This window comes from Enoplosus armatus, chromosome 14 (assembly GCF_043641665.1).
Source record: "Enoplosus armatus isolate fEnoArm2 chromosome 14, fEnoArm2.hap1, whole genome shotgun sequence".
Lineage (NCBI taxonomy): Eukaryota > Metazoa > Chordata > Actinopteri > Centrarchiformes > Enoplosidae > Enoplosus > Enoplosus armatus.
The window spans coordinates 17,614,723-17,633,523 of NC_092193.1; the positions used below are offsets into that span (position 1 = coordinate 17,614,723).

Sequence of the window (18,801 nt, forward strand, 5' to 3'; positions counted from 1 at the left end):
ATATTGTATATGGTATACAATCACCAATGAATTAACTTATGTATTATATTGCAAGCTTAACGCGCATGTTCACATCATTTCAGCTACACTATTAAGCAAAGCTGTGCTGCTCGATTTCTAAACAAAACAGTCGTCCAAATGTTACTAAATTTACACTACTATGTAACTCCTAACGAAACTAAGCAACGAAAGACAATAGTACTTTATGACTGAATTGAATGTCAGAATTTACGAGGCGTACCTGAAGGAAACGGAAAAAGTCGTCAGAGAGAGGGGAAGCTTAGAGATGGTGGTATGTGTCGCTGCAGCAAGTTGCTGATGTAAACAGTGAAGCAATGTAGCTACTTTTGGGTGAATTTTAACCTCTGCTTTTGTCACATGCATGACAGAAATTTGGGCTCCAGTTCAAAGCCACTTTGGAGAATGTCACCAGTGTGAAACCATTGGGCGACGACTTCCGCTGGTTTCTGAAGGTAGGATAGCTGTCAAGCTAACATGCTCGTTCACTTCATTTATATTAGTATGTCATCTTATTTTCCTCTCTGTGTTCGATAATGGTCATAATTTGAATATTTAGGTATTAATATACTTTTTTCTTGCTTGGGATGTGTTACAGCTTCTCTCACTTTCTGTCTCACTCACAACAGCAGTGTTTTTACGTCTCTTCCCCTCAATTTAGCTGAAATGTGGAAACTGTGGAGAGGTCCCAGATAAATGGCAGTATGTAACGCTAGTGGTAAGGATACATCCAGTTTGGGACATTTTGTACATATTGTCACACACAATATCCAACCTGTTGTTTAAATGATTCCCTAGGAGAGTGTGCCACTAAAAGGAGGAAGAGGCAGTGCCAGCATGGTGCAGAAGTGTAAACTTTGTGCCAGAGAAAATTCAATTGGTACGAGCAAGCATGCCATTTGTTTTCATTTTCTGAGGTATAAACTGTGGTGGAAGTAAAACACGCCAACTCTTTTCTTACAGATATCCTGGGAGACACGATCACACCTTATAACGTAAGCAAACATCTTGTACTAACAGGCACTTCACCAGTCTGTTTTCATGCAGCCTGACAGTCCACACAGGAGATTTATCTGTTCAGTCTCCAACTGTATTGCACACTGCTACTCCCAACATATACTGCAGTTTTAGGTGGACACTGATGATATAGGTGCATTAAGCAACAGCAGACTGATGGTTGTTATCGGTCATATGAACATTGCAACAGGTTTTTGTGTGTGTTTCTCTCTAATGGTGCTCTACGTTTGCTGGGTTGAAGGCTGAGAACAGCGAATGCTTCAAGACAATGGTGCAGTTTGAGTGTCGAGGTCTGGAGCCCATTGACTTCCAACCGCAAGTGAGAATCTTTGAACAAATATGAACGCATGTAGCAAAGGCCTTTTTCACAGCAGACATTTTTTCGTAGAAAAAGCACAGGTGTGACTAATTACATTAACAATGGCTCATTAATTCATCAATTTTATTATTTACTCCTGTGCTTTTCCTACTGTACTCCACTTTCTAACCTTTTCACCGTTTGACATTTGGCCTGAAAATTGCATAGCACAATTGCTGCATTCCTTGCACATATGCCCATTTCTTGGCTCTGGTGTTAATCTTGCTGACTCAGTGGTAGACTTATTGGCACACCTAAATTGAATCAAGTCGATCAATTATTAGATACACCTGTTCTCCCTGCTGAGTATAAAAAAGTATATTGCTTCTTCTAATGTCCTGTGACTCTTCTCAGTTTCCTCCTTTTTTTGAACCACCTCCAGGCTGGCTTCGCTGCACAAGGAGCAGAATCTGGAACACAATTTCCTGAAATAAACCTACAAGAAAAAGTGAGTGCAGTGGGAACAACTTGTCCCTGAGAGTACGTCAGTGTTTGTGTAGATTGTGTTCGTTGCACAAATGTTAACTTTTCAGAGAATATTTGACTTAAAATAGAATTTCAGTCAAATACCGCACTGTTGGATATCATTCATTTGTGTCGAATGAGTGAATTCGTCATTTTTTTGTTGTAATTCTGCTTCAGTCATTTATTTTCCTAACTTTCAATAATCCCAACAGTGTTTACAGAATGTGACCGTCTCTTTTATCTGTGCAACGTGACAAACCCTCGTTTTTGTTCATTTCATTTCAGGACTGGACAGACTATGACGAGAAAGTCAGCGAGTCGGTGGGAATATACGAGGTCACACATCAGTTCATCAAATGCTGATGTCATCATGATGGGCCTCAGAAATGGGCGAATGAACACTACAGCCGAATATCCTCAGGCTTCTTTCCTGGCATCAAGGATGCTTCAGCTGCTGAGGTGGCGTGGTTTTGTTGATGATGAACATTAACAGGTGTGGGTTAACACCACAGATTGTCCATACATGTCTTGGATTGATCATCATGTTCAAGGCTTTTTTCACTGACTCAATTAAATTTCAAAGGTGAAACATTTGAGTTTAGCTTTTTTTTTTCTCGCACTTTTGAGTGCCACCTTCCATGGTCACTAGGCAGGAGTAGTGTATATCAAAATCAATCTGTGAGACAATAAAAAAAAGTCCAGAACAATATATTATTGTTGTGTGTCACAATTAACTGAAATCTCTACACTGGAATGACAAAATATGCACAATTTGGCAAATAGTAAATGAGGAGCAACATTAGAATCAGAAATATTTTATTGATCCCCAGGGGAAAGTATACTATTAGCTGATTGGAAGGAACACTGTTTGACCAAGGAGAGGAAATGAAAGAGCTCTCACTCTGTCAGCATTTCAAGGTCTCGTAACTGTTCACTTACAGTGGTGGGGAAAGGATTGTGTCATCTAATAGACCTATCTCTCTTCTATATGATGTGACAAAATGAAAATAATTGATAAACAACTCGCACTGCATTTCAGGAAACGTGGTCCTGTGGCAACCATATAGTGAATAAACTGATTTACTGATTAAGCTGTTTAGTTAAACCATTCATCCTAACTGCAAAGGCATTAACTTTCCTCAGGTCAGCCACATTTCACAGCACCAATGGAAAAGTGCAAATGTTAATTGAACACAATAAACAAAAGGACAAATGAGTGCCTGAAATATGATTACATTTAGCTACTCCACATTACAGAAGCCTCATGTAGTACATTATGTTCAAGTGCCACTGAAAAACTGGTTGATAAAAACATAAATGGAGATAACCCTTGAAGGGGAAGTTATTTCAGCCTGGTTCAATTGTTTCTGGAAACAACAATCGTGGAAAGTTGGTTACCACAGACAGCTAAAGGTCTTCTGCAAAAGGCGGAAAACAAGCCAAATGTGATAACAACACAACTATAAATTATTTGAAGATTTTAAGGAGGACAATGTTTGTCTTTAGGATAACTTTTCCCAGCATGTGCACATTAGCAGACAGGAAAGGTATCGTTTTCCCCCACCGAGTGACGCATCAGCTCCGATATTTACGATCTTTGCTTCATGGGGAGTTAGCTGCAGCCTGTCAGTGCTGCTGCCTCTGCTGCTGCTGTTTGCTGTTCACAGACCTGCCACTGACTAACTCTGTCTGGACCAGCTGCTGAAGAGAAGCGAACATGGCACCTGGAAAGAAGAACAGGGTGTTTGTCATCGGTGTGGGCATGACAAAGGTAATATTATCTTACATATTTATTGTCTCAGTCTGCAAGACGACAAGAACGACCTTATGTAAGACTTGAGGCTAGCATAGTTGGCTAACTCCAGATTGCAGTGCTTTGAAGAATGTTCCACTTAAAAACTTCAGCTTTTATACTTTAATGTTACAGTTAGCTAACAGTCCGTGGTACAATATCGTGCCCACATTGCTCACATTGGGTTGGTTGTTGGACGTACTTGGACGTACGTGCCTGCATTTTCGGTCCATAGTTCATGGCCAACAGAGCTGCAAACTGGGCTAAGGGTTATCACTCTTAACATTATGAGCTGTAACTCCAGCTGTTTAGCTAACTTAGTGTCAAGTCTCCTGTTTCACAATCTTCTCTTTGCACCTGTTTATGTGTTTCACGTACTGAGATCATGTCAGTTTAGTGCATTTAAATGGGGATTAATGAGAATGTGCGGAATGAGTTGAATAATGCTGTCATTATTGAACTGTCATAGGTGTCGCTGTACAAGCCTGATGCCGCTGTCACACTCACACTAGACTGAATAGTATACAGACAATATTTCTCTTATATTTTTATACCTGAATGAGGTTTACATTGTAATAGTGTGCCAACCCCTGTGCTGCCAACCCCAGGAAAAATACGCTTAATGTCACTGACTTTTCTGTCTTGTCCTTTCCCTGTATTTTAATCATTGAATGTGGTTATTGAAGGTTACAACTTCATTTGCAAACTTGCATTAACAAATGTGTTCTGAGGATGATGATGCCTGAAAGTCCAGAAATATGTTTTCCTCAAATGAATTATTGAATATTATTCAAAATGTAAAATGCATTTCTGTCCAAGTACATGCCTTCACAGGTTTGCAGAATGTGTTTTGCATCTTGCCTTGCCGGTAGAGCTATAACTAAAGATTATTTTCAATATAGATTCATCTGCAAATCATTTTTTAGATTAACCTATGAGTCTAGTCTATAAAATAGTCTATAAAAAATGTCCCAGAGCCCAAGGTGACATCTTCAAATGTCTTGTTTTCTCCGACCCACAGTCAAAACCAAAGAGATTCAGTTTACAATGATATATGACAAAGAAGAGCAGCAAATCCTCTCACTTTGAGAGACTGGAACTCATTATTTTTACTTGAAAAATGATTCGAACTATTCATGGACTATCAAAACAGTTGCCCGTTATTTTTCTGTCTATCGACAAATCAAGTCAAGTCAAGTTTTTCACAAGTGTCTTATAAGCACAGCTTGATTAGAGTGACCCCAACTGTAATTTATATAATGATTACGGTGACAATAAAGTTGAATGTTTAGCAATTCAAAAGAAATAACCTGAGAATGTTATCCTGTACCCAAGAAACAGGAAAAACAGATGCCTATGTTGAGTGACTCTCACCATCTGTCGCACTTTTCTGTATTTTGCTACAGTTTGACAAACCCGGAGCCCGAGACAACTATGATTACCCTGATATGGCCAAGGAAGCAGGTACTTATCTTTACAGAATATGGACGTAGTTCAAAAGATACCATATCTGAAAATCTGTGAGATGGATCTTGTTGTATAACGTGTAACAAAGTGTTTTATTACTGTGTGTCTACGTCATGTTTTAGGTCAAAAGGCCCTTGCAGATGCAGGAATCCCATATTCTGCCATTGAACAAGCCTGTGTAGGATATGTCTATGGTAAGACCTTGTTGTTAAGTCTCCAGTGAAATGTTACATATTGTCCACTAAAATAGTGAGTATTATCAACTGAAGTACCAACTTTGGTATTCTTATGTCATAAAAGAAAATGTGTCTCTTATATTGTGGTTACTTGAGTCAAAAAGCAAAATAAATAAGGATAAACATTGTTTCCCCTTACCCTATTGCCTCAGGGGACTCCACATGTGGGCAGAGGGCCATTTACCACAGCCTGGGCCTGACCGGGATCCCCATCGTCAACGTCAACAACAACTGCTCCACTGGCTCCACTGCTATCTTCATGGCACGGCAGATGGTTCAAGGAGGTGAGTCAAGCAGGACGCCTCGAAAGTGATTTAAAATCTACAATTTTTTAAGCTTGTAGTTTGCTCTACAACGGATCTAATATTTAACTGAGACAGTAAAACCCACTCTTTGAGCACTTCTCTCCTGTCCTTTTGCAGGTCTTGCGGAGTGTGTGCTTGCCCTCGGGTTTGAGAGGATGGAGAGGGGCTCTTTGTCCTCAAAGGTATAAAACTATTGTGTTTGTTGCTGAACTGGATTGTAGAGGAGGTGGACAAAATAGCTGGAACACTTCACATCATCTTGCAATCCACCATACAGGTGTTGTTGTTATTGTGTTTACCTCCTGTAGGTTTTGTTAGTAGCGTGGTTGTTCTTGCTGAAAAGAAAGAATATCAGCTGGGGATACACCTCATTGAACATTAAAAAACAGATCACAGCAGATTAGTGTGTGCTGCACCTTAAAATGAAGAAAATATGAACCTTTGCTTTGTTTTATTTGTTGTCATTAAAATTTCATTAACACAAATAGGATGAGCAGTTTGTCAAAAGTCATTTCTTTCACTAATCTTTGCTTCGTACCATAACATAAAAAAAAATACAAAAACATCATTATCTATTATCAACAAAACAGGCATTACTATATCATAAGATGTTTATGGTATATTTGTTTTCTGACACAATTCTGTCTCTGAATTGCAGAACATTTTTGAAATCCCGGCTTGTTTGTGTATAAATGCAAATTTGGCAGACGACACCATCATTCTCTACTTAAGTTGTGTTTTTTTACAAGGTGAAAAACCAACATGTTATTGAAAAAATACCTGTCTCTAGTTTATGGACAGGACCAATCCCATGGACAAGCACATGGAGGTGATGATCAACCGCTACGGGATGGTGGCGGCTCCAGCAGCGGCGCAGATGTTCGGCAACGCTGGCAGGGAGCACATGGAGAAATATGGTACATGCTACTTGTGTGTTAAATACAGAAGCAACTCACAAGGTCCAAAGTGTAGTATATTATTACATCATACACAGTAAATGTTTGTGTCAATGTTTGAATCTCTTCCAGGCACAAAACCGGAACACTTTGCCAAAATTGGCTGGAAAAACCACAAGCATTCCACCAACAACCCGTAAGAGACAGTTCAACTCTAAAAACAGCTTCAAAATATTTTTGAATCTATGTTTTATTCACGTTTGTGTGTGAATGTGTGTGTCTACATTCATGCAGTTATTCCCAGTTCCAGGATGAGTACAGTTTGGAGCAGGTGATGGACTCCAGGAAGGTGTTTGACTTCCTCACTCTTCTACAGTGTTGGTAAGAGCCTCACTATGCCTGAACAGAGGCAAGCAAGTAATAGTTATTTCTATTTGATCAAAGTGAAGATTCTGAGTTATTGACACAGCCTTCTCTCATCAGCCCTACATCAGACGGTGCTGGAGCAGCAGTCTTGGCCAGCGAGGCCTTCGTCAGGAAACACCATCTGGAGAACCAGGCAGTGGAGATCGTGGCCCAAGAGATGGTGACTGACCTCGCCTCCACGTTTGAAGAAAACAGCTGCATTAAGATGGTGAGAAACTGCCATTATCAAAGTGTGTCTCATGACAACACACTGAATGGCATGTTAGGCTGATCGTCGTCCACAATCCAGGCACTTCATGAGAGTAACCTCCTCCAGCAACAAAGCTCTATTATAACAGACGAGAGATTGTAAGTGTTTTCTGCCCCGGCTAATGGAGCTTCAAGGGGTGTAAGTATCTTGTTTTGGAAAAAGGTCTTTTAGTTGTTTTTTTTTATAGTTTCTTGATTTCGCAGAAAGTATTTTGAGAGTGGTGAGGACGGTTACAGTATTGAGTTTTAAAAAGGTTTTCAAAAAGAAATGCAGTATAATTTAAATGATACCAACTTCTTTCAGTATTTACATTTACATTTTTTACTAAAAGGTTACATTGCTAAGGGCATCATTTCTAGCCATAAAGACTGCTGATAAAAAACAACAAAGAAGAGCGGCAGTGGGGGTTAAAGGAAGCATTTCCAAACTTTACAAAGACCTGTCATACACTTTTCTATAAATGTTGCATAAATATAAGATCAGTTGTCTTGATGCACAGCCGGGGTTAGCGGTCAAGTCTTGTCTCATCACAAAGTTATCAGCTGTAGTTTTACCCCTCCTGACAGCCTCAAGAGTTTATGATGTTTTGGGACCTGGAAGATAACTTCACTGTGATCATTTTGTTTCCTTAAATGATTTCCTAAACATGCTTCTTTTTGGGGGGTTTTTCTGTTCAGGTGGGATATGACATGTCTCGGTTGGCTGCCAAAAAGTGTTACGAAGCTGCAGGTCTGAAGCCCAGTGACGTCGATGTGGTCGAGCTGCACGACTGCTTCTCAGCCAATGAGCTCATCACGTATGAGGCTCTGGGGCTGTGTCCAGAGGGTAAGACTGCAGCTCTTAAAAGCTCTTAGAGCAGGAAGTTTTCAATGTCCTTCTTCCACCTGAATTGAAGTTTCTACTTTCAGAAGACATAAAAATGGGCCATGGTTAGGAATGTCCTTCTGTCAAAAAAAAGTTTTTCCCCCCTATCGATATAAGTTATTTAATATTAAGTGTCTGCTGATCTTCAAATTCAGTGTTTTTCCTACACAGACCCAGGTATGCTGAGCTGAGTTAATGTTGTGTGTCAATATTGTGTAAAGCAGCCTCCAATTTCAGTCTGCACTTTGTCTCACTGCTGAACCAGTATGAAATCACCAAATACACTACAATTTGAATATGATTTGTTCATTCTCAGAAACGTTTCCTGTAGTTCCCTGCCTCTTGCCTCCTGTTTTGGGGTTATGAGGGTATTTGGCTGTGAGGCTAAATACAGAACATGGCACTCTCTCAAGATCCGTTCTTGTGGGAGACACAATAACGGGATGAGAGAGCAAACTGAATAAAACCTGTTGCCTGCCTAGTGTCACACTGAGGGATGGCAGCACTGTGAAGTGTCTGTTTAAGGCCTGATTTCCACAAAATCAGCTCAGCTCATTTAGTTTGATCAGCTTTATTGACATACCAAACAAGTGATCACAGAGAGAGTTGGAGCCAACAGAAAGTTGGCTTTCTAAATGTTGCTGCTGCACAGAGGTACCCAACTATATCTGGGAGGACTGACGGCTACATTGGTGAACAGTTCTCCCCTCTGACGCTATAATGTAAGAGTGACTTTTACTAATATATCCACTTTTGAATTTTGAAAAGCTTCACTGTCTGAAATGAAAAATACTGACTTGTATGACATATGAGTGACTGAAACTACAAGCGCACTTTGATACTTTCACACTTACCAAGTCATGCCTTTGACTGCAGAGATGTGTCCAGTGCAATGTTTCAATGTCTCAGGGAGAACACGTTGTCTCAGTTAGTGTCGTGGGAATTTTAGGAACAGAAGACTGGCAACAAGGGAGCAGTTCTTGTTGTTTTATTCACGTCTGCAGACGGACGGCCCCGACAGCAACTCAATTGCTCCTGCCCGGCTGACCGTACAGCATCTCAGTGTGGTCTGCTTTTATACAGTATGGACAGCAAAGAATGGGAACACTTGTAAGACATACGTCACTCTCTTTGACAGTCATCACCTTGTAGGGAACAAAGCCACAATAAATGGACTATGGACTGTTGAAAATACATCACTGAGAACACGTAGAGAAGGCTATGGTCCTTTGCTAGGGTCAAAGGGCACCACAGCAAATACCTGTGACCTAAAAGAAACTCTTCAGGGTGTGGAAGGGATGTGTTGTATTTTCCCACTACAGTTAGTTAACATCCATCAGCTCATAGTAGCATCATTTCATGAGTGGGGTCTAGAGATATACAAACTTTTTAGTGTTGCATTTTACATAATGACATACACCAGACAAGCTTTGTCATGTTATTAGTGTTTCTTATTTATATATTCTTATTTGTAGGATAAGTGTATTATTTGATTCCCTTTCTTACAACTTCCTTATCAAATAGATATATACAAATGAAATGTTTTGAAATTGTGTTACTTTAATCTTTTTTTCTCTTTTATGTCTTCACTTGTGATTGTTTTAATTTATCTTCTTAAATTATAAATGACACTTTTTTACATATAAAATGTGCCACTGCATATAAACAAATGTGTGTTTGTTCATATCCTTATAGTGATTAGTTAATACCGTGCATGTACTGACGACATTATACTGGAAATTTCACTCTGTACTGTTTTGTGGTCTTCTTGTGTGTTTTACAACCTCTGCAGGTAAAGCTGGAGAGCTGATTGACAGAGGGGACAACACATATGGAGGCAAGTTTGTGGTCAACCCCAGTGGTGGCCTCATCTCTAAAGGACATCCTCTGGGCGCCACAGGTATGCCGAGCCTCTGCTTAATGAAAACCACTTCTCATATACTTTACAAAGTACACTATACATACTCCCGTCTGGCAGGGAGTGAAAATGCCAGATCAGGGTCCAAATGAATTTGCAGCTAATGTTTATTTTTAGCTTGTTTGGAGCAGCAGATGACTTGCGGCACAGCACAAAGGTTTATTGTGATGGACACGCTGATGTATATCTTCAAACTTTTTTCAAACAATTTCCACAGTGGCCACCAGGTGGCATGTGTCTCATGGTGATGGCCACCTGGATTGTAACATAAGAGTGATCCGAAGCCTGCATGTGGGAGGGCAGCCTGTAATCTCTCCACATATTAGACTGTTGAGGGATGAGACTGAGCAAACAGTGCAGCTGACTCACCCAGACTTCATCATCCTCCTGACAGATCCAGTATTTTCATTTTTCATATTCTTAAAGACATAATGACAGCTGATTAGGTTCCTGTGCGCTCAATCATACACACACACACACACACACACTGACAGGGGATAACAAGGTGTAATGGTGCAGTATTTTCCCTTTTGATACAGACCATTAGATTTGCCACAGTCTGATTTTTCTTTTTCTTTGATTTATCGTCTTTCTCTCTATCCATACCTCACAATCTTAACCCTCACTCCCTCTGCCTCATTATTTTTGCAGTTACTTTCCCCATCCATGTCGCCAATACTCCTTCTTTTTCCTGGGTCAGTCTCCAAGCATGCGAGTGCTCCAGACAGCTAAGCTCTGTCTGATCCATGGTGTTGCTCCGAATCTTGATTGTAAAGCTCTGACCTCTTCCCTCTGGAACGCTGCAAGCAGAGATACTGACAGCTAATTGACTGATTGAGTGATTTTTACGTGTTGATATGACATCCAGGGACCTTGAACCCTCACCGATGTGAACCTCGATGCATGTGTCGAATTGACACATGCCTTTCCTCTTCAGAATCGATCATCATTGGTTAATGAAAAATGTGTGTCACTCGTTCCTTTTCGTTTTGTGTCAGTTATATATCTGAGGTGACATCCAGAGGCTGTTTATTTTGGTAAATAGCCTGGTGGACCCTACAGTAAAATTTCCAATTGGCATTTAGACAAAATTGCGCTCACACAAACAAGTCCCCATGGAGAAGATTAGGGGAGTGCTGCTGAATGTGAGCGACGCACCATGAAGAGGTCTCTGCCCTTAAGTCCTTTAGCTTATTGGGATAATGGAGAAATGCAAAAGCTCATTAAGCAGATGGGATGAAATACTTAGCTATAACGCTAGTGCAGGAGCTGTCCCTGTTGAGATTAGGGAGTGAGTTGTCAGATTAGGAGTCAACTTGTCACCCCTCTCAGTAAGGACATTGTGTTTAACACTTGCAGATGCATAATGCATCGTACGTCATGTGGATGTTTTTCTGAGTCTAAAATCAGTCTATCTTTTAAAACATAATGAGGCTCAGAAAGTAGTTCACTGTACCTCACTTCAGTTTGTGTGTGATGACACATTTTTCAGCTTCATCAGCCATAAATTACATTGCCATGTCCTCACACCCCCCTACACCACACCCCCCTGTATGAGTCACCCTCACCCTCTTTCCCTTCTCCCCCTGCTTGTGCTCTCTCAGGTCTGGCCCAGTGTGCAGAGCTGTGCTGGCAGCTGCGAGGGCAGGCCGGCAGGAGGCAGGTCCCAGGGGCAAAAGTGGCCTTGCAGCACAACATTGGCTTAGGAGGAGCTGTGGTTGTCGCTCTCTACAAGATGGGATTCCCACAGGAAGCCAGGTGTGGAAGAAGTTACCAGCAATTAGTTATTAGTTCAGTTAGAGAGATCGTAGGAGATCTGTTTCTATATCATGTAATTATTATATGTCTATTATTATCAGTCTGTCTGTCAGTATGTCCTCTGTGCTGAAGAGAGAGTTTTTTAGTCACGTAAATCAGACGTGAAAAAAACCAAAATGCTTTGCCTAATTTTTCCAGTTTGTGCTCAATTCTAAGAAACATTTTCTCTCCTCTTCTGTATTAATACCCACATTGTTATGTGTTCTATGCTGACACACTGTGTCTTCCACTATTACAGTCACAGTTCTTGCTGCTGTAGATGCAGTACATTGCTTGCTATTGTGCAACATAATATCTAGATTGAAGTACTTAATGCAGCCTCCAATGTTACTGAATCAATGTGAAACTTCAGATAGCTAAAAGTTCTTTTTTTCACACAGTGTGTGCTTTGTATCTAGCAGTTGTTTTTTTTTTGCTTCCCACAGGCCTCACGTAGGTGCAGTTTCCACCAGCTCAGGCAGCGGTCTGGAGGGGTTTAAAGCTTACCCTGTCTTCAAAGAGATCGAAAATCATCTACATGAGGTAAAACAGCACACTGTCACTCACACAAGTCCCCTTCACACCTTCATCTAGATATTCTGTGTTTGATTTTATGGAATCAGTATGTTTGCCTCCCATTAAAAGCGTCCATATCTTAGGTTTCCTTGGTTCCCTGTCAGTCTACTGATCGTTCCATGTTTCGCAAATGTAACCATAAGTCTATCTGCTTTCTTTTTTACATTGCTCACTGCCAATGTACAGCCCTAATCCACAAAAGCAACATACACTGTTGTACCGACTAAACTGTTCATGAGCTGGACCATAAAATGCAGCACTGCAGGTTCAAGGCCATGTAGCATACACAGTTTTCATCTTACCATTCATAGCTACCATGGACTCACATTTCTGTTATTTTATAAAGGTGTAGTGTGTACTGTTGCAATAAAACAACAACAACAATGGTGTGGAAATGCAATGATTGACAACTCTAAATCAAAAACACTGAAAACGCATGTTAGTTCTATGTAACCCAAACTCTGTTAGAATATATTCATTTGTGTTTGAATGCCTGTAGTTTAAGGCACCTATTTATTTTTATTGGCATAGACCACCTCAAAACCATTTGAGGCTGTGATTTATCATTGATAAATGTGATGGTGGCTGGCGTCTCGGTGTGTGCAGAGGAGAGACACTTCACAGTAATAATGTGTGGGAGTGGTCCATAGGGCTGGTGAAATGCCTGGAAGACTCAGGAGGCTGATTCACACATATGTGGAGTATATATTCTTATTGATTTGAATTCTGCTCGCTCCTGCATGTGCGCTACCACTCTCTCTACATGTGCCAATGTAACGTTAAACCACAAATTTGCCGCTCACTGGTGGATTATTAGAACAACTGCAGGAAACTTACATTTGATTGGTGGTTGCAAGCGTTTCCCACTTCTCACAAGCAGACACGGTTTGGCGACTCTCTGTTAGTCCCCGGTCCAAAATTGTTTGGGTTGTTTGGAGATGTTCTTTTTGGGTGATTGTGAGAATATTTTATAAATGGCTTTTGTGTGTTTATGGTAAGATAATGGTCTGGTATACAGAAATTCCAGCATGCAATATTGCAGAGAATCTCTAGAAGGCATGTTCAGAAAGTCTAGAGGGGATATTTTCTAAGACTGTAAACATTAAACTGCATTGCATCGTATATGAAGTAGCCGTTACATGCAATCAAATCTTAGCTTTAACCTGACAGATCCAGCCTTAATTACAAACCATATAACTTTGATTTAAATTATTCAAGTCGGACTTTTCACACAACAGTGGTTAGTGTTTAACTTGAAATGTGCGGGCAATTACTGCCCACGACAATTATATGACAAGGATTGGTTCATGGAACTTAAAAGCCTTCTCGACTCCCTGCAGGAAGGAGAGCAGCTTGTCAAGAAGATTGGTGGAGTGTTTGCCTTTAAAGTGAAGGATGGACCAGACGGGAAAGAGGCGACTTGGGTCGTGGATGTGAAAAATGGCAATGGTTCTGTCACCAATGACCCAGGTATGTAACGGAGGAGTTTAACTCTCCTCAAGTTAAGGCCAAATGATATTTATTTGGTATTTTTGTGGCAGCTGTGTGATTTTGAACGACATTTTTTTAAATGTAATTATCATCCTGGACCTTATTATCCTACGTTTTTTGATGACCATTCCCACTAAAATCTGTCAATATGATTTTGTTTTTGCATATCGTTTGTGAGACATCTGCTGGATGTGTAAATAAGCAACTGTTTGCTAACATGTTCACCATATCAACTTAAAAGGGGATGATATGTCAATGTTCACAACTTGTTTATTTAGAGTTAGCAGGTTTAACAATAGAGTCATTTGTTTAATTGCATCATTGGAGGGGAAATACCATATTTCACCACTTTTATTTGTTCTTTATTTTCATGTCCTTTTATGGGCATTTTTGCATTTAATTGAAATAACAAAAAAAAAAGGAATTAAATATCCACTGGGAGCATGAGTTGAGCATCTCATAGAGGGTTAGGCTACAGACTGGAAAAAATGATACACCTGACATGTAAAGCGCTGAGCTGGATTTATGTTTATGTTCAGTCAGTATGTACGCTCCATAACTCTGCAGTTAATACTGACTTTTAAAGCTTGTATTGTGCACTGTTTGTTGTGTCAAAGAGGCATTACACATATTTATGTAGGATTGAAGGACTGTGAGGATTGCTCAGGACAATAGGCAATTCTCGTGCAATTCTCGACACACATGCATAGTTTCTACAGAAAAAACAACAAACATTTTCATCTAATTTCACTATTTGATGCCTCAAGCATATTGATACCTCATCATTGTGCCCGAGGCAGAAATCATGCCAGGCAGGGCCATTATAGTCAGAATATAGAGAGCATGAGTCAGAAAGCTTTCTGAACTTTTGCTTCAGTGAAAGAAACTGCATTTGACTTGTGTGATTATACATATTATCGATGCACCTTTGTACACTAATGGAAAGGTGCATAAAAACGCCAAGTGCACTGTGGAGTGCTTTCTGTTTAGAGCATTCTAACAATAGTGACGTGCCTCGTGTGTGTTGTTTTCTCCAATATGTAACATTATAGATGTAACATGGGCAGGTACATGCTAATGCATTTGATATACTGTGGTAGTAAGCCATAAAGTTGCTCTTTATTTGTCTTTCTTTTAGGTAAAAAGGCAGACTGCACTTTATCCATGAGTGATGAGGATCTTCTGAATCTGATGACTGGAAAGTTGAATGCACAAACGGTGTGTAATTATGTATTATCCACAAACTTTGTTTTTCTGTTTTACACATGTACAAAATGTAACAGTTGGATGTAGAAAAGGAGTTCTTATATTTACTGTAAAAATAACATCAAAATTTACAAACAATTTTGATTTTAAGTTAAAGGTCGACTTCATTTCTTTTTCCTCTTAACTCCTCCCTCCTCAGGCGTTCTTCAAAGGGAAGCTGAAGATCACTGGGAACATGGGCATGGCTATGAAGCTGCAGAACCTCCAGGTTTCACCAGGCAAGGCCAAGCTGTGAGACCCTGAGCTAGCCTTTTGTCCTCAGAGCAACACAAACTTTGCTGAAAAACTTAATGCCCCCTATTGAATTTTGCTAATCAACAAGCTCATTGACTACTTTGATAGTGCGGTTGATCTTGAGATACAGTCCATAAAGTTTCAATTCCAGCTGCGACTCAATCAGAGCACACTGCATAGTACATACAGACGTGTTAATATCCATCATCTTGAAGTCAGATTTAAACTCTGAAACATGCAGTGAGTCTTTAGGCGCTGCTTGCTTATATGCAACATCAGTGCAAATTTCAAACGTGTTGCTCCTCCGTGTTTGATTAATCATGTAGTCAAAACACTCAGTGTGCCTCTAATTTCTGTCTGTGAAATGTAATCTTGTGGTTTAAAGCCATTTTTGGCCTCAACCATTTTGATAGATCACTTTGTATAGAAAATACGTCTGTAAATGATAGCAATTGTCAGATTTTTTAAAAATAAATCCTTCGTTGACAACTTCTGAAGTTTTTTCTTCCCTTAAAGGCAGTGGTCAATAATTATTTACCATCTGCTGTATTATCAACATGTTGTAGTTCACAGGTGGTTTTGATGTCTAGATGAGTTTAATTTTACATAAACCTTTTACTGCGTGAGCCCTTAAATGCTGCGTTTTTTTGAATAGTATTTTCTTTCAGCAAACAAACAACAAGCTCAGCACAGCAGGGAGTGGGGAGTGACAACGCAGACTCAAAGCCTACAGGTGGATGCTGGGGTGGAGGTGGGGGTTTTGAAATGCTACCTGAACAGCAACAGAAGCAGCAAATGGCAGCACACAGTAGCTTTCAGGTGAGCAGCAAAAGGGTGCGTTGGATAAATGTTGCAGTGAGAAGAGTATGTAATGTGAATGTGGTGGTGGACTCAAATTGACTGCCTGAAGCTTCACTTCATTCATGGCCTTTTAAAGTATTGCACTAAAACCAATCTTGTTCCTAATCATTTTTAAAATAGGCATGTCTAGTAATTGGTTACATAGCTGGGGGAACCACAAGAAGATCATGCAAAAAAAAACAAAAACTGAGAGCATACAGCTCTGAAGATACTGAGTGAAGGAAAAGCTATTTCTTGCTCAAATATAAGGACAGAATCCCTGCTGCACACTCTCCAATATGGACTTGCAGATTGATTCCCACTTATATTTGTCTTGTGCGTGCTCAGTAGCTTTACTTTTTGTTGGTATTATAAACTTCCAAAAATTAGGCATTTAAAAAAAAATGTACCAGTGAGCCTATGCAAAGAGCTCTGCCCAATACATTGTCTTAACAGTGCCAGTAGAAGATTTAGGTTGAAACAAAACAAGACAATTTTTTTTTTTTTTTTACACAACGCTGTTTTCTGTATGTGTGAGGGATGTTTCAAGGTTTCAAGGTATACTTTAGTTTGAATCCTATACATAAATCAAAATTAAAAGAAAATACTTGTGCACATAAAAAATGGTATTGCATTGCCTCACCCATATACCCATACAACTACAGCACAGTGCTAGTTTTCACTGGTTAGAATTCAAACAAAGGGTCTTCAGTTGCTACTGTCATTGTTTTTTTCAGCCTTTGTGCCCTACTCCATTTTCCCTCCATTAGTCTATTTATTTGAGAGTTGATCCAGACCTCTCCCTGTTGGCCTCCCCCCCTCTGCCCACCACTGTGCACCTTCTGCCAGATCCAGCCTGCCTTCCTAATTGCTCCTTTCCGGCGAACTCCCTAAAGCCCACCCCCCCATCCTGTCCCTTTGCCAGGTGGCCGGCTGGCCAAATGGTGATATTCAGATGCTGCCCAAGCAGCCTGGCTGACCTGTCTCACTGACCATTAGCAGTGGGCTAATGGGTCTTTAGGAGATATAGTGTAACAAGTGCACATGCAGGGGGTGGGATGAGGTGAGGCGGAGTGGTGTTAGCTGAGGATTTTCAGGCTTGGTTCACCTCAAGTCAACTTAAGAAGCTCAGCCTGCGCTCGAATAAATAACCGTGGCTCAAAGCTTTCCTAGAGAGGAAAAGAAAAGCATATGTTGGACATACTGCATTTGAATGAGACCAATTGATTGTGCAAAGGTCTGGTCTTTGACATTTGTTCAGTGGATCGAACACCTGCATACAGCGTAAAAAGCAACAGCAGCAGCTGTAAATGTGACGGTTGGACGTGACTGACTCGATGTGGAGTGGACTCTGACATGTTCAGAGATATATTAAGTATAAGTCAGCATACAGAGCTGGACTGTGTCTAACCGCTGAAAAGACCGGGGACATTTAGTTCAATGTTCTGTCTTCTGACTATGGGACAGAGATACTACTTACACACAACCATAGAGAAGTTAATTCCAATGTATTTCCTGAGTCTTAAGAGTTTAATTATCGCTACAGCCTTTAACAACGATTGAATTCCCTCCCAACTCAACACCGTCTAATTGCAGTGGCAGAGCTTTTGTCAGACATCTGCACAGAAAATGTCCATAATCCTTTGAAGCGAGACTGGAATGTTTCCTGTGGCTGCAATAACAAGATAATAGCTCAGTGAATTTCCAATAATTTCTCAAGATTCTCCTGAGATTGTTTTAAAGACATCATCATTGGACCTGACTGAGAGAGCGAGTGCGGTGACACGCAGCAAAAACAAAACAAAACATGTCTTTGGGTGAGATTTGGTGTGTTTACTTCTTGTTTTACTTAATTAGAATTGGTAGAGGGAGCGAACTTAAGTCCCACCCCTTGTTGTTTCGACAGGATGTATCTAGACCTCACCTAGAACATTCTGACTTACTTGTACTCTATTTTCTATAAAATATAAAATATTTGAAAATATTATGACGTTTGAGTGCCCACCCTATGTTTGTTTATGAGAGTGATGCAGGGTGTTGTGGAACAAGAGCATGTCTGTACTGTCCAGACCAGAAAAACCCAAAACCATACAAACAAATAAACAAAAAACAAACAAACCCACTGCTGTCATCTTTTCACTCTCAACTTGAACATCATACCTGGAGGAGCTGTCAGACATGATTTATGTGCCTCCGACGGATATATGTAAAGCTTTGTTTAATCTTCTTCTCTTTTCTCCTCCTTTCAATCTGTCATTCGGTTGTCAATTACACACAATTCCTGTAATTTGTTATCCACAGCCGCCTTGGTAATGGTGTTTCTCTGACATTTATAACCCAGTCTTGCTTAAAGGCTGCTCTTGTTTCTCCTGCTCCGAGCTTTTGCTTTAAATCAGCAGAGCAACCAGTGACACTGTATAGCACACCTAAAGACATATATATATATGTATATATATATAAATAAATCTTATTGCAAATTATAACATAACAAAATGTAAATTATATGAGAAGTGCAAAATAAATAATAATAAAATACCTAAAAGTATCTTGAATAGGAAATTGGTAGAGTTACATTAGGTTCTTTG

At 40.1% G+C, this 18,801-nt stretch overlaps 2 protein-coding genes across 6 annotated transcripts; both read left to right on the forward strand.

Moving 5' to 3' along the window:
- The first annotated feature begins 279 nt into the window (after positions 1-279).
- Positions 280-2,567, forward strand: czib (CXXC motif containing zinc binding protein). Of its 2 annotated transcripts, none has more exons than XM_070919068.1 (8): positions 280-292; positions 390-473; positions 680-736; positions 817-898; positions 982-1,013; positions 1,277-1,354; positions 1,776-1,841; positions 2,144-2,567. In XM_070919068.1, exons 1-8 carry the CDS (start codon positions 287-289, stop codon positions 2,219-2,221), a joined length of 483 nt encoding a protein of 160 aa, XP_070775169.1. In that variant the 5' UTR covers positions 280-286; the 3' UTR covers positions 2,222-2,567. The 2 variants fall into 2 exon arrangements, with proteins under 2 accessions (XP_070775169.1, XP_070775170.1); XM_070919069.1 differs by having other exon boundaries at positions 1,748-1,841; positions 2,144-2,183.
- A 949-nt stretch (positions 2,568-3,516) lies between these two features.
- On the forward strand, positions 3,517-15,828 carry scp2a (sterol carrier protein 2a). Of its 4 annotated transcripts, none has more exons than XM_070918968.1 (16): positions 3,517-3,629; positions 5,057-5,114; positions 5,240-5,311; positions 5,506-5,637; positions 5,776-5,840; positions 6,449-6,575; positions 6,687-6,750; positions 6,849-6,935; positions 7,038-7,188; positions 7,908-8,055; positions 9,887-9,994; positions 11,617-11,770; positions 12,229-12,352; positions 13,726-13,855; positions 15,015-15,094; positions 15,282-15,828. In XM_070918968.1, the coding sequence occupies exons 1-16, from the start codon at positions 3,576-3,578 to the stop codon at positions 15,375-15,377; spliced, it is 1,650 nt and encodes a 549-aa protein (XP_070775069.1). In that variant the 5' UTR covers positions 3,517-3,575; the 3' UTR covers positions 15,378-15,828. The 4 variants fall into 4 exon arrangements, with proteins under 4 accessions (XP_070775069.1, XP_070775070.1, XP_070775072.1 ...); XM_070918969.1 differs by having other exon boundaries at positions 12,256-12,352; XM_070918971.1 differs by lacking the exon at positions 5,506-5,637.
- The last annotated feature ends 2,973 nt before the right edge of the window (positions 15,829-18,801 follow it).

Bases quoted from the DNA above. Each gene is read 5' to 3' on its own strand.
- czib (XM_070919068.1), top strand. The intron at 1,014-1,276 runs GTAAGCAAACAT...GCTGGGTTGAAG, and splicing joins ACACGATCACACCTTATAAC to GCTGAGAACAGCGAATGCTT. The intron at 1,842-2,143 runs GTGAGTGCAGTG...ATTTCATTTCAG, and splicing joins AAATAAACCTACAAGAAAAA to GACTGGACAGACTATGACGA.
- scp2a (XM_070918968.1), top strand. From the start codon at position 3,576: ATGGCACCTGGAAAGAAGAACAGGGTGTTTGTCATCGGTGTGGGCATG. The intron at 5,115-5,239 runs GTACTTATCTTT...GTCATGTTTTAG, and splicing joins TGATATGGCCAAGGAAGCAG to GTCAAAAGGCCCTTGCAGAT. The intron at 5,841-6,448 runs GTATAAAACTAT...ACCTGTCTCTAG, and splicing joins GGGGCTCTTTGTCCTCAAAG to TTTATGGACAGGACCAATCC.